General features: G+C 46.1%; 2 protein-coding genes across 5 annotated transcripts; one reads left to right on the forward strand and one right to left on the reverse strand.

Moving 5' to 3' along the window:
- Nucleotides 1-1,743: 1,743 nt before the first annotated feature.
- On the forward strand, nucleotides 1,744-14,079 carry LOC142777489 (uncharacterized). 4 transcript variants are annotated; one of them, XM_075881960.1, is made up of 7 exons: nucleotides 1,744-1,910; nucleotides 9,968-10,093; nucleotides 10,589-10,752; nucleotides 11,606-11,730; nucleotides 12,313-12,730; nucleotides 12,851-12,948; nucleotides 13,889-14,079. In XM_075881960.1, the coding sequence occupies exons 3-6, from the start codon at nucleotides 10,727-10,729 to the stop codon at nucleotides 12,912-12,914; spliced, it is 633 nt and encodes a 210-aa protein (XP_075738075.1). In that variant the 5' UTR covers nucleotides 1,744-1,910; nucleotides 9,968-10,093; nucleotides 10,589-10,726; the 3' UTR covers nucleotides 12,915-12,948; nucleotides 13,889-14,079. The 4 variants fall into 4 exon arrangements, 3 of the variants coding, with proteins under 3 accessions (XP_075738075.1, XP_075738074.1, XP_075738073.1); XM_075881959.1 differs by lacking the exon at nucleotides 1,744-1,910 and adding an exon at nucleotides 3,616-3,824; XR_012888135.1 differs by lacking the exon at nucleotides 1,744-1,910 and adding an exon at nucleotides 9,535-9,852 and having other exon boundaries at nucleotides 12,313-12,745.
- On the reverse strand, nucleotides 13,208-17,497 carry LOC142777490 (uncharacterized). Its single transcript, XM_075881961.1, has 5 exons — nucleotides 17,315-17,497; nucleotides 13,882-14,041; nucleotides 13,713-13,763; nucleotides 13,585-13,632; nucleotides 13,208-13,524 (listed from the first exon to the last, which is right to left on the reverse strand). The coding sequence occupies exons 1-4, from the start codon at nucleotides 17,475-17,477 to the stop codon at nucleotides 13,599-13,601; spliced, it is 408 nt and encodes a 135-aa protein (XP_075738076.1). The 5' UTR covers nucleotides 17,478-17,497; the 3' UTR covers nucleotides 13,208-13,524; nucleotides 13,585-13,598.
- Between the last annotated feature and the right edge of the window lie 649 nt (nucleotides 17,498-18,146).

Genomic DNA, 18,146 nt, shown 5'->3' on the forward strand with positions numbered 1-18,146 from the left:
GACAATACCACAACAACAATTCACAAATTTCTCCCGGTGCTTAATCTTACAAACCTGTTTCCCGCTACTCTCTGCATTGACCTTTTTGCACATTCCTTGCAACTTTTCGGGAGCAGACATTATCCATGTTTTATCCGTCTCCTGTTGTATAAACAGCGTGTGTGATCGCAAATAAAACATTAGTTGCAAGTTAGCGCTGTGTGTGTGTGAATCTCTCCTTTGTGTGTGTCCTTGTCGTGGTGCGCTATACCAGTGAAAATGATGAGTCTTTAAAAACCTGGCTGAGGAAAACGCCACTGGGGGTCTGGGTTGTGCAGGTGTGCTTCCCATGGGCCCCTCTTCTCGCGTTTCTCAACTAAAATCACGGCTACTGAGAGACCTCATTTTGGCATCTGCGTAACAGGCGACATGATAGGTATTGGAGGACACTAGCCACTACTGATTGAGTCTCCTGTTTTCAGACTTTTGCGAGGCTTCACGCCCGCCTTGAAACCTAACGCCGAAAGGAAGGCCATAGGAGGACGTGTGGTTAGGACGGCGCGTGCTCCTGACGTTCGAGTGCTCCTGGAAAAACTGCACCAGCGCCAGACCCGTGGCCACTAGTTTCCAAGATGAGCCAAGAAGACGAAACAACCGAAACGCCCAGTGACCAGCTGGACGGCATGCATATGAATGACAACGACACCATATGCACGGACGACACCGTGCATATGAACGCGACCGAAGGCTATACTGACGGTATGACACGCGCAGCGTCACAGCAATTGAACATGAAAACGTTTCGAACACGTGAGGTAGAAAAGACACGAAAATTTCCGGTGAAAACATGGCACCAGAAAGAAAGTCACGCAAGGAAGAAACGTAAGCGCGGAAACAGTAATTGCACCGTCGCAAGTCTATATGCCACCCCTACAGTTCGACGGCTACAAGGTCATATACCGCCAACAAGCAGGTCTTCAGCTAGCGAAGTAAATAAATATCACCATCACGCACGCCATTGGAACAGCCAGCAGCCTCTCACAGCAAGACTTCGGTGATAGAATGTGCACGCAAGTGCAGCGACTGGAACACCTGATTGTAGTAAGAATGGCCAAATCAGAGGATGTTAGAGAACGCGAAAGCCTCACCAACATAACTTTTGACGGCAGTCTGTTCGCCATAAAAAGCAACAACCAATTTTCTTGCGCAGAACATCGAATAAATGTCTTGCTCACTCTCTCCACACGAAAGACTATCGTCTGTGTGGAAAGACTATCGTATGCCGATAGATGGCTCGCTGGACTGAGGACCGTGGCGGGCTGCTTGTGAATTCCGCAAAGCACATCCGGCACGTGAGCGACGGTTTCCAAATACGAGAAAACCAGCAGGTAATCGCGCGATATCAACCACGCGACACGCGTAGAGCGGCGCCGCGAGGGTGACAAGGGAGGAGGTTGCCGATGCGGCGAGGGTGTTGTCGTGACGGTAAGTAAGCACCGCTACTTTCTTACATCACGGGGCTTTCCTACACTGAGACGGGAGGGGGGGGGGAGAAGCCGGGGTAAAGCCCCTTTTACCGGGGCAAAGTTTCTAGCGCCATCTCCCAAGCTCCCAGCGAAGCAGATTATCGGGCAGCGGATAGGCCCGGCGTTCGCTCCCTTAAAGTATTCTTGCTCCGCGCGCCAACCGCACTGCGCCATGCTCCCGACGGGGCTGCAGAAATTAGGTGCCTTTCTCCTCTTCTAACCATTACCACCACCACCACCCTTCGCCTCTACCTACTCTCCCAGCAACCATAGCAGCGCCTCTAGAGTGTCCACCAGGAAACTACGAATGCGAAGGCACGCTGACACTTTGAACCAGGATGTGCCAGATGCTTGGGCAGCTCACCCACTGCTGCGCCATGTGTTCAGGGTGCGGCCGTGCGTCAGGTATGCTGAAATGGAATGCCGGTGGCGTCTCCTCGTGGAGCGCACACTCGCGAAAGTTGACAAACAATATGGCGTTTGTGTTACCTTCACGAAAGCTATGCACGCGAGGTGAGAGGAGCCTGCACATTGACGCAAATGGCGCTATTTTAATTTTTTTTTCAGGAACCTGAGCTCACTCGATGTGTGGTGCCCTCTCTTGCGCTCCGCAAGTGTCAGTCTCGTGTATTTGTAACATTCGAGCAATTTTAAGTATGCAATCTTTTCTTCACTGTTTCTGAATAGAGTAACACAAAGAAATCGGCCGATTCCAGGTACCTGGGAATCAACGTTATGCGAAGCATGCGGAGGGAAGGTGACTGTGTCGCAGTTTTTTGTTGAGCGACACGTCATGAAATAACGCTAATTATATGTGCAAATGTTGCACGCACAGACATATGTTGAAGAGTTGCAGATTTTTATATAACCAGTTGTTTGCACTTGCGCAACGATGCCAACTGGAACACGCGTATTAGCAATACCAGTAACTGCGGTGGAGCGCTTATGCTCGCGAGGATACTGACCCTGGTCACTGCTCCATAAATCAACTTCAGCGCAGTGCAACTAACCCCAATAGACGTTAACCGGACGTGATGGCTGTATCAAAGGAGTACATATGTAATGTTTATAAAATTGCGTAGGCACCACTGCAACAACTATTGACGTTTCACGAAGATGAGCGTCTATTTGAAAACTAGTTCCGAAACCGGTCGTATCTCTGTGGTAAAATGCTTCATTGCCACGCAGAATACTTGGGTTTGATTCCAGCTAGGACACTAACATTTATTCCTTACATTCGTCGGGTCGACGCTACCGATGTCGGGTATTTCATAACGCTTGCTCGTTCAAATTGCCCATGTGTGTTCTCGTCGTTCCCGTAAATATTCAGTGTCAATCACCTGAGGCACACACCCGTATACCAGCGGCACATACCGGCCCATGGGTATGCGCCACTATCTGGCGGGAAGTGTTTGACGACGTACGCGATGGGATTGTGACAATATTCATTTCCTGACCAGCGGGGCATATTCGTCAAACAATCTTACCCTCCTATGCTACTTTTGGCTTATGCCAAATTAAGGGGGTGACCACGAGGGCCCCCAAACGTAAGCGGCTAGATAGATAGATAGATAGATAGATAGATAGATAGATAGATAGATAGATAGATAGATAGATAGATAGATAGATAGATAGATAGATAGATAGATAGATAGATAGATAGATAGATAGATAGATAGATAGATAGATAGATAGATAGATAGATAGATAGGTAGATAGATAGATAGATAGATAGATAGATAGATAGATAGATAGATAGATAGATAGATAGATAGATAGATAGATAGATAGATAGATAGATAGATAGATAGATAGATAGATAGATAGATAGATAGATAGATAGATACGCTCTAAGTCACCGAAGTTCACTAAGAAATGTTCCTTATTTAAAACGAAAAGAGTGGTCCCACGGGCCAAAAATCGGCTGAGCTACTTAGCTTCAGCCCAGCCGTAAGATGGCAACACATCACTTACTGCTTCAAAGAAACACACGCACTAGTTATTTACTACAGCACATTTTGTAGTGCATCATACGTCTATACGTGTTCTTGCGTATGCGATAGTGGCCTGAATCTGTCTTTATCGTCTGCGATTGTACGGTGCGATAACGTCAAGCTGGGATCAGGCATAAATCGGACGCGAGAGGAGTGCACATGGCGTCGACGCGACGGCAACGTTGTCACGCTCCAGGTTCGTGAGCATTTCCGGCAATGAAGAAGTATGTACGGGCAGCAGCAGGGATGTGTCACAAAAGATGTGCTATAAAGTGCCCGGCGTTCGTCGTGGTTTTCGTCTGCCTCTAAGCTTGGCTGATGGTTGGTATGTACGAACGCCATCAATACTATATGTTAAGTGCGTACTGCATTTGTCATTGAAGCCTTAACCTAACGTTTCTGGCAATGTACTGTTCCGCGCAAAGATCATTTTTGGGCTCTTCACTTCGCGTGCTGTTTTCGTGGACTGCTTCACACGAAAGAAAACTGTCAGGAACGCTTCGCAGCACGTTTGCGAGAAAATTCTTGGCTCAAGAAATTGAGTCGCCGCTCGCGTTGTTAGGTTTTCGTTCAGGTGCTGCATGTATTAGAATTCACTGCATGGATGAGCTTTTGTGAAAAGTGCAGCTATGCTCAGTATCGTTGTCTGTGCCGTTCGTAAATTGCTTGAAGCACTGAATCTAAAAAAATGTTTGCTAGCTAAAGCTAGGACGTAACTTTGAGTAACCACTCCTGCCTCTTTAACGGCTTACATGACACATAAAATTGCTTTTGTTTTGCTGCGGCAACTGCCTGTGGCTGTTTTTCGTGAAAGAGCGATGTAAAGTGTGCAAGATAAAATTAGTGCGAAGGTGGGAAGGAAAACGTAGCCAACATTTTTTTTTTTGTTCCAGTTCATGCATGAGGTAAGTGCTGAGGCTGTCGTGTCGCGTTATGCACTGTATGAGTAGTCGTGTGCGTTAAATGCAGTTTTATTAAGCTGCAGTTCTCGTTATATATTTGCCTATTTGTTTATTTCTTGTGTGTAATTTATAATCATAATATGGCACCTGTATTTTCGCGTATCGCAGTGCACTTAACCTCTCTTTGTGCCTCGTTTGTCAAACATGAACAAAGCGGGCATTTGCTTGCCAAGAATATCACTTGAAAATAAAACTTTTCGCTCCTCAAATAATTCTCAAGTTTTAATTATATTGTGTGCATGAACACACATTGGCATCGTGTGCTTGCCGCTCTAGCGGTGCAGCTTACACGAAGCTCATCGATGCATGCAAACGATGCCCCCCCTCCTAAAAAAAGAAAAAAAAAACTAAAGTATGCCATCGAGACATTTCTTGCGGTCTGCCATCTCTAAGGCTGCAAAGTTTCGCCACACCCGCTTGGTGCGCTGCGAAACCAAATCAGCCACAGGGGCCCATAGAAGTGTCCTCTCTTCGCCTTTTATATTACTCTATGGTTTCTGTCAATTATATAAATTTAGGTCTTGTTCGGTTCCTTTAACCCAGGTTCGAGGAGGAGGAGTAGGAGGAATGAATGAGGAAAGACAGGGAGGTTAGCCAGTTCTCAGACCATGGAGCTGGCTACCCTGTACTGGGGAAGGGAATAAAGGGGGATAAAGGATGAGAGAAAAGAGACGTTGTAAAAAAAGGAGATAGAAGGTCATTATACGATCCACGACGGTGTTTACAGTCTGTCTCTAAGACCACTTGACCGCAGAAAGCGCAACAACGCTCTCAATGCCTTGCGTGCAGAGGACGGTCTCGGCCAGTGTTCTAATACCCTTTCTTCCGACAATTGGCGATTGCCTATTCTATCTGAAGCTTTCGACAGTTCTTTTCTTGGCACGCTGAAGTGGGGACACTCGCAGAGAAGATGGATTAGATTAGATTTGTGGGGTTTAACGTCCCAAAACCACCATATGATTATGATAGACGCCGTAGTGGAGGGCTCCGGAAATTTCGACCACCTGGGGTTCTTTAACGTGCACCCAAATCTGAGTACACGGGCCTACAACATTTCGGCCTCCATCGGAAATGCAGCCGCCGCAGCCGGGATTTGAACCCGCGACCTGCGGGTCAGCAGCCGAGTACCTTAGCCACTTGATCACCGCGGCGGGGCCGCCGAGAAGATGGGAGAAAGTCTCTGCGCAGCCACAGTTGTCACATATCGGGCTTCTGGCCATTCCGATTCGAAAGGAATAAGCATTCGTAAAGGCCACCCGAATCCACAGACGGCACAAAAGCGTCTCCTCTGCTCTGGTTATTCCTGATGGAAGACGCAGCTGTAGGTGTGGGTCCAAATTATGAAGGCGGACGTTGGTGAATGCCAGTGAATTCCACTGAGCGAGTGTCAGTTCTCGTGCAAGTGATCGAAACCATGCAGTGGCGTCCGTTCTTGATAATGGTATAGCTACACAAGGAGCCTCATCATGAGCAGTTCGGGCTGCTTCACCTGCACGGTCGTTTCCCAGGTTCGAGCTTTGCAAGGCTTGTTATGACCTGTACTGAGCGCTTTACTGTTAGCGTGATCATTTGGTATAAGAATCATGAATGGATGACAAGCCGGGCACCTCAAGCACTTGAAATCTGCGGAATGACATGCATGCACAGATCGATAACTTGCCACGAGAATCGGCGGTATTCTTGACGGTGGCCTCGCAGGACTTCGCTTCCCCTAAGGCGCCGAGGCTAGGACGCGGGTCACGCAAACCGGAAAAAAAAACGGCACAGAAGACCAGGTCCAAGGTCCAAGAGGGCGCATGATAACGAGAGCGACAGCTTGAAGACGAAGGAGTCTGCAACTATTTCGCATTTTAGTTTAAACAGTTTTCTCCATAAAGTCATGATGTGATCAAGCGATATTATTTTGATGCTTTCTAAGCATGAATTCGTTAACAGGAATTCGTTAACCAGACAATAGAGACGATTTGAAAGTAGCGATTGAGGTCTTTCATTATCTATGTGTCATCTACAACTTTTAAAACAAAACGCTGTACAATGGGTGCATGACGTTTATGTTTGTTGGAAATGTAGTTGGTGTAAGACCATGAACTTAAATAGAGGTAAAGAACAAGTATAATCTAATTAAAAAATCACGTGTGTGATAATCGGCTGTTAAATACCTTAGCATCAGATCACGTGCTTTTGTTGTGATTACAAAATTTAGCGTTGCTCTCTCTTAAAACGTGGTCCAAAAACATACGAACAGAATGTATTTAGCGTAGAAGTTGCGAAATAAGCTGCACCTGCGTTGCGGATGTAAAAAAAGATGTAAAGAGTTGGTAAAACTTCCACTTGTGAAGAGCGCTTCATTTTTATCATGTGATGAATATGGTTCACTCCTGCGATGTTAATGAAGGTTAGCTTATCAGAAATGTGCTTCACATTACCGTGACAATTAAATGAATATAATGAGTGTTGCATCTAAAGATGCTCGCAAATTACGGTGCTCTAGCTGTTGTAGTGTGGCCGTTCGGTTAACTCGGACATGACTTATACTTTGTTCGGGAAAAGCGGCCTCCAAGTGGGGTGAAAGCCGCACAAAGCCTGCAAGACTGCGAGCAAAAGTAAGCCCATGGTTTCGCAATTCTCTACTTTTTTTCTTGTTTTTACGAAAACACATCTTATAGCCATCATTAAACATAACGAAATATACGGGATCCAGGGCGTGATCGCTCACTTCAAAGCTCATTGGTTACTTCGCTTACGCAATAAATCACCTAACCGTAGAAGCCATGGACAGCTCAACATTTGCTATAAACATAAAAAGTGACCACTCGTAATCACCGCAGAGCGATGAAATATGGCTAATTTAGCAGGCGAAACCGAAAGTGATGCGCCAAACAACACATCTACCATTCACTTGGAAAACGTCCGTAATTGCAACACAGTTTCCCTGACCGTGGTCAACCGTAAATCTTGATACTACGTTTTGTGCCAACGCTTTCCTACCATATGGTCACTTAGCGACGCTCCCTTATCAATGTCTCCCAATGCGAGGAAAACTGTCGTCATTATAGGCGTTTTCGAAATGAACGGTAGATGTGCTCTTTGATTGATATGTTGTGTTTAACGTCCCAAAACCACTATATGATTATGAGAGACGCCGTAGTGGAGGGCTCCGGAAATTTGGACCACCTGGGGTTCTTTAACGTGCACCCAAATAGATGTGCTCTTTGAGAATGTGTAGATGCGGTACATGTTTCGGGATCCGTAAAGGTTCCTTGTTCACACTAAGCAGGCAGGGGTTGTATGTTGCAAGAGTCGTGTGTCGCTTTTTTAGACATGGAGACTGTCGTCTGCTACAAGGAACCTGTATGAATCCCGAAACGTCTGTTTTTTTTCCTTGTCATGGTCAGTGACCACACTACATCGTCAACATGACACCTGACCAGACGTACTTACGTCGAACTTTTGACTATATATATATATATGCTGTTTCACACGTCGGTTTCGATTCAACGTGCTGAATTAGCCATATTTAATTGCTCCGCGGTGATTACCATTGGTCGCTTTTCAGAAATTCCAAAGTGGCGGTGGACTATTAGTAGTGAGGACTTTAATTTGTTCATTTGACTCGACCGCTCATTTCTACTGGCTAAAAAGTCAATTGTTTTAATTAGAAAGAAATCTACCGTAATTAATGTTTGTACACACCTGAAAATGCATTCGGTCACAGTAAAGGGAACGCCACAGGTGGCACGCAGATACCTCCTTTCGGCAAGCACTGACACGTCATAGCGACACGTGCGCAAAATCGCGAGATGGCCGCCTCTTCTGCCGTGTGGCCAGAGAAAAGAGGCATGCGGTCTGAACACGTTCACGCACTCGCCGCTTCGGAAATCCCGCTTCGCCGCTTTCCCCTGCGCCATGGTTCACACCGAAGGCGGGGCGGCGAAGCGGCAAAGCGTGTTTCTCAACGCGGCGAGTGCGTGCCCCTGTTCAGACCACACGGATTGCTTGGCCGCCCGCGCGGCCAAAGAGGCGGGACATCTCGCCGTGTCTTGCCATCTTATGGCACCCTTTGGGACTTTTCGTCGTGTGACTCCTTTACTCTCCACATTAGGGCGCCTGTCTAACATTGAGTCAGCTGCGCAGTTCTCGCGCCTTTTCTGACTCAGCGGTGTCGCCAGTTTTGCTTTGTAACGACATCTGCCATGACAAGTTTGGACGAAGAGGACGATATACTTTCCGTTCTAACGGTCGCTTCATTATAGTCGCATTATGAAACGCTGGAAGCGGGTAAAGCGCGAGACAGACGTGCGATTTTCCGTGCGATGCGGCGTGCGGCGCCGCATGGTGCGGCGTGCCGCACGCAACGTTTTGGGACACACGGGGGCGAACAAGCTATCAGCGGCAGGCTCCACCCCCCTGCGGTGCCTCGGCATGCAGGGTCGAACGACTTGGTATCCTCGTAATGAGGCTCAAAACAAACATTACACAGCCACGTGTTGTTCCCCCCCCCCCAAAATAAATAATAAATCGCATTTGTGAACGACAAACACGTCCTAACCACGGCAACAGCTGATTATTCACGACTCCGACAGGTAGGCCTAGCATCGCGGGCGCCGGGCGTCGCCTACGCCGTTCACACGCGAGCTCATCGTGAAGCGCTTGTTTTTGACAACACTATCTAGCATTGCACTCGTATGTAATGCGTTAGCATACATTATTACTTTATCGATGCCATCGATGTGAAGAGCAAAGGTGGAAGCGAAGCGAGCCAGCGCAGACACGCCGGTAGCTGTGTTTACCTGCGAAATGACCTTGCATCGCTGCTCACAATATCCGATCTGGATAGCGGTTTCAAAACGGGTGTTGTCGTGCAGAAAAGGCGCACTTCAAGCATCACTTTATTCAATGCGGAATAACATCACGTCACCAGGGAAACAAACGTATGCGATGTTTGTCACGCCGCCGCAGTCGGCGATGTCAGCAATCCACGCTCGTACCGTCCATCGACTCGCCTGGAGCCTTGAAACATGGGTGATGGGAGCGGCGACAGGGAAATGGCGCCACTAGCATCGTGACACCACTCGTATGCTCGCGCTGTGATTGGCTGCTGCCATGCAGTGGTGCGATGCTGCGACGAAAATATCTGGCCGGTTTGATGCTCGCCGCACTGGCTATGCGGCGGTGCGACGCGAGGATACGTCACGAAACGTCGCGAAACGTCACCACTCCGGCAGTCGCATCGTCGCACCACACGCCGAATCGCAGAGAAAATCGCACGTCTGTCTCGCGCTGCCAACGTCGCTGGTGGGTCCGTCCAGCATTGCAGCAGCGAGATACTATGCGGCATGCTGACATTATGTTGCCGCTCCTTCGGTCTCGCGATGGTTAATACTACAAAGAGTGAGTACCCATTAGGAACTAATGAGAGTTCACGTTTCTTTAGTGATGTCTGCCACTGTAAGCACTGAGTTGTGCGTGTTGTTCAAATTGCCTGGCACGTGTGTTTATTCCGCAGATATTTGAGGATGTCCCCGAGCTGCTTCGACACACTCTTGGAAATGCTCAGGCCAAGGATCAAAAAGAATGACACCAACTATCGAAAGGCAATCCCTGCAGAACACCGGCTAGCTCTAGCAATCAGGCAAGGGTTCATATGGACAAATTTCGTGCGTTGAACTGCTTGTTTTTACGTCACTCACATAAATTATTTGTTATTTTCACCATGCAAAGCCACTTAATAAGGTTGTTTCAAAGCAGTTTTAAAATTACCAATGTTTTTATTAGATTCTTGGCGGCAGGAGAGACGCTTCGATTATCATCGTTCAATTTTCTGACGGGTAGATACACGGCCTGTGTCATCGCTTGTGAAGTATGCCAGGCAATTATGAATGTACTTGGCCCCACATACGTGGCACTTCCATCGACACAGAATGAATGGTCAAAGGTAACCTGTCAGTTGATACTTTATGTGACAACTGTTTCTAACAGCTGGCCTACACTAATTACACTGCACATGAATATGTGCGCCACTTATTAGTATATATCAGTATCAATGAAACCTTATTATTATTGTTAATGTAACCATTCGCTTCGAAATCCTTTAAGGTTAACGTTGTTTTTTATGACCTCATTGCAGGTTGCGAGAGAATTTGAAGAGAAGTGGGATATGCCACACTGCGTGGGTGCCATAGATGGCAAACATGTGTTTGTGGAGTGACCAGCAAACTCAGGAATCCGAGACAAAAATTACAAGGGCTCATTCAGCAAGTCATTGATGGCAATCAGTGATGCAAACTACTGGTATGTATCTGCTGATGTGGTTTTGTATGTGAGTGATTATTGTTTGAGAACGCAGCCCTGTTCATAGAAAATGCTGTGCGCATTTCCAATTAAAGGCTGAGCTACCTGTCAGCATAGTTCTGTGCTACATATGATTATATTTCACGTCACCTGCTTGTATCAAGGCACTTTCTAAAATGCAGGGCATGCAAACACTAACAAAAGAAGTGACGACACTATGCCCTACTTTTTGAATGAATATTTATCAACTAGCTCAGCTGTATGTTATTACTATTGCACAGTTATTCTTTACATCTTTCAATTCCCTCAGTAGAGTGGTGTAGGTCTACTTGCTGAAAATAGATCCTTCATCAAAACAAAGAGTCGTTCTAACAGTTTACATAAAAATCTCAATTCACACTCATGCGAAACTCCACATAGCTTGGCAGTGATGAACAAGTTATGGTCAAGGAAAGGCAGTAACTGGCTGTAATTAATAATGTACGGTAATTAGAGCAAAATCACAGACACAAGAAAGAGCACGAGGACATGCAGGTGTGTTCATCCCATTTCTTGTGTCTTTCTGTCTGTTCTCGCTAATATACCTGGGCAGATAAGGCATTACCAATTAGTCAGACAATTTATTGTAGTCAAACAATTAATTCTTTAGGAAAAATATTCTTTGCTGTACCATCGTTCTATGGTAAACAATATGCTTAAATTGGACAGATGCCCAGAAATGTTTGTTCGGACTAGTGTTTATCGCATTAAGCTATACGGCATGACATTTGGTTCAAAATGTAAGGTGGAATCCCAATGAAAGGTGCTGTAAAACATCAATGCTAACATTTATATTTATTTTTTTGCACTCCAGCTTTCTGTATGTGGAGATTGGTCAAAACGGAAGTAAGTCAGATGGAGGCATATTCAGCCGAAGCAAGCTGCAACCCATGGTGACCAATGGCACTCTTGGAATTCCACCAGACGCCTTTCTTGATGGTATTGGCAACATGCCGTAATTTTTTGTTGGTGACGAGGCATTTCTTCTAAATACATACTTGATGAGGCCATATTCTAAGATAAGTAAGTGGAGATATCATAAAGATACATTTCAATTATAGTATAGCCGTGGCCTTGACATTGTTGAACCAATAGTTCAGTTCAGCATAACTTGATCACTTGACAAATTTGCTTGCTTCATACTGCATATTCACCGCACATTCATTTCGTCAACATATATGTAAGTGCATACCTTATAAATGAGGGTTCTTTTGTTATTGCACCAGCACTACTGACAACCTAGAATTAAAGTACTTACAATTGATATGCATAATAGTGCCTCAAATATGCTTGTTTGGACAGAGGTTTCTGCACAGCTTTAATGTTTTATAGGTCAAGCTAATATTATAAGAAGCATCAGAGGAGCTATGCAGTTGAATATAAATTCTGTGTTTCAGATATCAGTATTAGAGCAGAACTGCAAATAATTGGGTGCAACTAGTTTCACTAATGCATGCACACAAGTGGTGCTTTGTACTTATAGCACTTTAGCTTCATTCCAAAACACGTACTTTCTTACAGGTCTTCAGCCTGTTCTCACTGGAAACACCACAGTTTCCACGGCCCAGTCCTCCTCTATACAAAGCGGTGCAACCAGCCAATTTGAGGAGCGCCACCAAGAAAGGATATTTTATTATAGGTTGAGCAGGGCTCGAAGAGTAGTCGAAAATTCTTTTGGTATACTCGCCCAGAAGTGGGGAATTCTTCGTCGGCCATTTAAAGCAAAAGAAGAGAACATAACAAAAATTGTGTCTGCCTGTGTGGCTTTGCACAACCTTCTTCTGAAGGAGTCGCCTGCATCACGAAATATGTACTGTCCTCCAGGCACCACAGACAGTGAAGACTGGCGAGGCAACCGTACAGATAGGAGCTGGAGAACTAAGGGTGTAGTTAACGGTGCACTGACTGCATTAGCCGGCACAGGTGGGAACTCGGCAAGGTAAACATGGCTTAGGTACATGTTTTATTTCGCATGCATCTCAGGTATAGTCATATTTGAAAGCACATTAAGAAATCGCTTTGCCTCAATATCACAACCTTGTTGAAATACCTTTTGCAGACACGCTCATGCCATTCGTGATAAGCTGCGCCGGCATTTCATAATACAGTGCCATGGCAGGTGAAACATGTGACAGACTGCAGATGGTAACCAGTCAAGTAAGTTTACGCCTTCTTAACATATCTCTGTAGCATGAACAGCATCACGGCACAACAATACTACACAACAAAGGTAAACAGCATAATACAAATGAAGAGCTATTTTCTAATGTTGCCGTTTCACTGCCTTCATCATAATTGGCTACCAGATGAAAAATCACTTCAAACTATCTATGTCTGTATTAAAATGTGCGAACATATCTACACAAATATAAGAGAAAAACAAATTAACTTTAAGAAACAGGCGACACCATCCGAATTAATGTCAGCAAACAAAGTTTTATTATGAAAGCACAACTTGTGTGGAAACGGGGCAAAATCAGGCTTTATTTGCACTCCAATTACTCCAATTTTTTGCAATTTCTAACCTCTTTCACTTTATGGTAAACCAAATTTTGCACCTCATGCATTGTGTCTAACTGGTCGTCTAAAGGCAGCGTGGGAAGCATCCCAACTATCGTGAGTCCAAAATGGTACAGGACGTCTTTTTGTTGTTCTCGGTCTTCGCGTGCTGTTTTTAGATGGTCTAAACATGCCGCTGCCCCATCCAAAGATGTAGCTGCTTCATTGAAAATCCTGCAAATGAGGAGATGTGTGTTTTCATAATGTTCTGCACCGTAATAAATCACAACTTACGTCTTTCGGTTTTTTTACCCTCGACGACACTTCCTGGGCCTTGGTGCACTGTAAAAAACCTAAATTAGTAAAGACATCCTCTATAAGTTGGAACACACCATGTGCAGCGGCAACTACAATGTTCTTGCCTTGTATTTGCCTCCTCTCCTTCTGTTTCAAGGACATCAGTCTCTTGTTGCCTGCATGATTAATTTCCAAAATAATTAGCTGGGAGTGCCTTACAAACTTACATACGAGGCAATACTTATTGCTCTACTTATAAATGTCAGCCAATATCTCATATGAAACCATTATTACGTTTCAGGACTGTCGGTGGTTTCTGCCTGACGACTGCTAATGTCTGACGTGCTGCTGCCGCACCTCTCGAGGTCTTCTGTGTCGACTTCAAGAGTGTCGCTGTATTTATGTCGCTTCAACTTCACCCTGGCCCGTGCCTTCTTCCTTGTAACATTCTGACCTGCATCAAGAGAAAATAAATTCGTTTTTCATATTTACTCTAACAATGTTCGAATTGCTTTTACCAGATGTATGCAGTTGGACTCAATAAGTTGCAAATGCAATCCGTGCTCAAAGTGCACATGCAAAGCAGGGCTGACATAGCAAAGTTTGTTCAAGCATACTGGTATTATTGAAACCAGTATAATAATTACCAGTTCAGGCTTGCGGCCCCTTCGACGGTGGTCAATGTGTCACTACTCAAATTGAGCACAACTGTACATATTGCACAGCGTATTGCACAGCATCTTTTTTTTTTCGTGCATAAACTGGAGTGATTTGGCAATCTCACTCAAGAAAACTAATAATAATAAATTGTAGGCGAGCTGTATTATCTCTGAATTTACATGAAAAGTGGTAGAAAACGGCACCACATACATCTTTTTGCACATTCACGTGTGTGAGTGTTGTACAGACTGCTCAACTGTCATAAATTGCAGAAAGGGGTGTTGGTAGATTCAGCGTTCTAAGCCGTATTGAGGCAAGATTAGAATAAGCTGCAGCGAGCCATGAAATTTTCTGCTGTGCCTACGGACTGACGCCATGAGCAAGCCGCCAAATATGGCGACTGTGCCGAACTTGCCTGATTTTTGAACGCCGATTTTAAATTTTTCTCGTGAAAACGCAGTGATTGCCCAATAAAACGCGGAACTCCACAAAGCTTTCGAATTTCGTGGAGACGCTTTCCGCGTACTCATATCGAAATATCTCTTAAAGGCTGTTGAAACGCACGCTACGAAGAGACAATAGAAATTTGTTTTTAAGCTGAGTATCGCTTACGCTCAGCCAGTCGCACATGTAGCGTACCGAGAGAGTGCATGGAACTGCATAGATATTGGTTTCTTGACGAGCGAAACAACGAGCTTGAATGCTCACGACATCTACACTTCCTTGAGCGCGTTTGTGTGTCTGACGAGAGCGGAGTTGAAAATTTTCTGATGCTACACTGTAAACAAAAGTTAGCCGAGATGGGAGTTTCTCCAGCACATGAGCCCACAAAACTCCCCTGCCCCAATTATTTACTCCCTGGTAGGGAGTGAACTCGGCACATGTCATCGTAAAACGCCCCCTCCTTAATCACAGAGTTTATGAACGACATGACCTTGTTAAAATCCCCAGGGAGTTTCAGGTCACGTGGTTACAAACTCCCTATAGGAGCTTTAAAAACCCTCTTTGGGCGTGACGTGTGTGTGTGTGTGTGTGTGTGTGTGTGTGTGTGTGTGTGTGTGTGTGTGTGTGTGTGTGTGTGTGTGTGTGTGTGTGTGTGTGTGTGTGCGTGTGTGTGTGTGTGTGTGTGTGTGTGTGTGTGTGTGTGTGTGTATGTGTCTGTACGGGCATATGTTTGCACGTCGGTGTGAAACACATGTGATTTGTGTGGCTAACCGTGTAAGCATCTGTCCACAGGCAACGAAATTATAAGTGCAGCGAAGAATAGACACGACCGGTTGGTATTTACTGGGAACATTTCAATATATTTCGCACCTTAAACCACGCTGCACATCAGTCCGATTCCTCAACGAAACGTCCTGAATGCCACGCTTCAAAGGGCCGAGTAACAAAAAACTTCGAAGAATAACTTAATGGTAGCAAAAGCAAGCTGTTACGATCGTCAGCGGCTGCTCCTGCAGTTTCACCATCAGAAACTTCGAAGTGGTCTGAAGTAGGCTTCGCTCGACTACGGCAGGCTGGCCGGCGACCGGTCTGAGAGTTGCGCCGGCGACGCGCTCGCCCCGTCTCTGCCAACAGTGGCTTCTCGGAGTGTCACCGGTATTTCACCGGCTGTAACATCTAAGTGGTAAGAAGGCCTCGCTATGCCGTCGGTATTAAGCCGGCATCGTATCGAACTCGCACTGTCCGCTGGCCGCCGCGGCAAGCGCTACGAGCTAGCACCGACCACCGGCGATGCAAAGAATGTGTTTCACAAAAAATGAAGGCTGCTGGGATGTATAACAGTCTACTGCGCCTTGCGACCGCAGCTGTCAATGACTAACTACAAGGCGAGCGCCGAACGAGGCGGAGTACGATCGTCAGCGATTGCACCGTAAAACTTCGAAGCGGTTCGAAGTAGGCTTCACTCGACTACGGCAGGCTGGCCGGCAACCGGTCTGAGAGTTGCGCCGGCGACGCGCTCGCCCCGTCTCCTCCTATAGTGGCTTCTCGGAGTGTCACCGGTATTTCACCGGCTGCAACATCTAAGCGGTAGGAAGGCCTCGCTATGCCGTCGGTATCAAGCCGGCATCTATACATGCAATGCATGCGAGCAACGGGAACAGCGACTGCGAACCGTCTCATTCGTTTAAGTCTATCGCTCCGTAGCTTAAACTGCGTAGATAGCGGACACCTATTTCTGTGCATGGGAAAAACAAGACGTAAACTGCACATCAGCAAGCATTTTGTGATCGCCAGCTGTCATTCATCGAATCACCGTGCCGTACTCGTGAGTGAGGCTATAGTCGTCGAACGCGGTAGCGGCGGTCTACCTCGGTTCATCGCTGGAGCTGCTGAATGTGCCTCGTTAATGTGTCCATTCAAAACCGCGCGCACTTTGTGTATGATTCAGTGCATTTTCCGGGTCCACAAACAGCACTGCTGATGCGAATTCAGCCTGTACGACAGAGCGTCAACTGATAAAACTTTTTCGTTATAGTAAAAAAATAGTAAATATTAGGCAGGATTAGGATAAAAGGCATGTGTGTTGAAGTGCTTACATCAGACTACCGCAAGGTCATACTTACGCCGTGAGTATTTATTGCTTAATTATTAGAAAAAAAAAGGCTTCACCTGGGCTACAGGAGGTCAGAATGTGGTGCCTATATATACTCGGTGACTATATGGTAGGTGTGTACTGCGTGTGGCAAGCTGTGGTGAGTGCGAGTGTTGTGATATTACGTGAACGTTGTGATAATGTTTGTGTACTGTAATCATTGTTGTGCGTATTAAATGTAATGCAATTAAAGTTACGCTTGCGCATGGTACGGCTGCTGACGTAATTTTTTTTCTCGGTCGATGCAAAAAATGTACTCCCATACTGACCTGAAAAAGTTCCCCTATGGATGTAAATAAAAACCCCCCTGACACCATGCGAAAACCCCCTTCTGATGGGGAGTAAATTTTTTACTCCCAGAGACGGGTTTTTTCAAACTCCCATCTTGGTGTGCGCTAGAGGACAAGGTCATTTACTGCCATTTCGGCTTATTTCTGTTTACAGAGTATGAACGACGGGCTGTGCACTTACCGGTAACTCCTAAGTCCTTTGCTATTTTCATCCACAGCTCCTTTTTGTACTCCACTTCCTTGTATCGCGGATGACATTTGTCAAAAAGCACTGGGTAGTGCTTAATAGCATCGATTAAGAGCTCCGTGGAGAAGGCTGTTTCCTCGGACATGGTTGACGCCATTTAGAATAATCTCTACCGGATGTTTACTTCAAGAATACATCAGCGCCACCACCGCAAGGTGTTGCGATTGGCTGCGGCAAAGCGGCGAGCCGCGGCAGGCGGCAAAAAGCTGCTCCGAGAGCAATCGGCCATGCCGCCCGGTTTTTTCCCGTTTTCGCCGCCTGGCGAAGAGGTTTTCGCCGCTTCCCGTGTTGCCGCCTCGCCGCTTTGGCCACCCCGCCTTCGATGTGAACGAGGCTTTACAAGTGCACCTTTTATATCTCCCGCTTCCTCTCAAAGTGCTTTTGGTCGGCGGGGTGGTAAAGAGAGCGGTAAAGCGAAGTAACACATCATTACTGTGGCTTCAGCGATTCGCTCCTGCAACGTGTCGTTGCTACGCGTCCGTCCCATTGCGCGCATTTCCAATGAGAAAAGCGCAATTTTGTCAGCACCTAAGCACTATACGTTAGGTGGCGACCATAGCTCAAGCGTAAGTCTCACTCATTCCATCATCCATACCAAAAAAAAAAAAGATATGCTTGGTGACGCGACGTCTGTGCTCACACTCACCCCGAGAAATTGCGGCCTGTTTACAGGCCGCACTTGCGTTTTCCTCTAGTTCGGCTGTGGTGTTCAATGACTCTTTAGCATGGCGCGGGATGGCGACGCTAGCTCGAATTCTGAGTCCAA

Source organism: Rhipicephalus microplus, chromosome X (assembly GCF_043290135.1).
Source record: "Rhipicephalus microplus isolate Deutch F79 chromosome X, USDA_Rmic, whole genome shotgun sequence".
Lineage (NCBI taxonomy): Eukaryota > Metazoa > Arthropoda > Arachnida > Ixodida > Ixodidae > Rhipicephalus > Rhipicephalus microplus.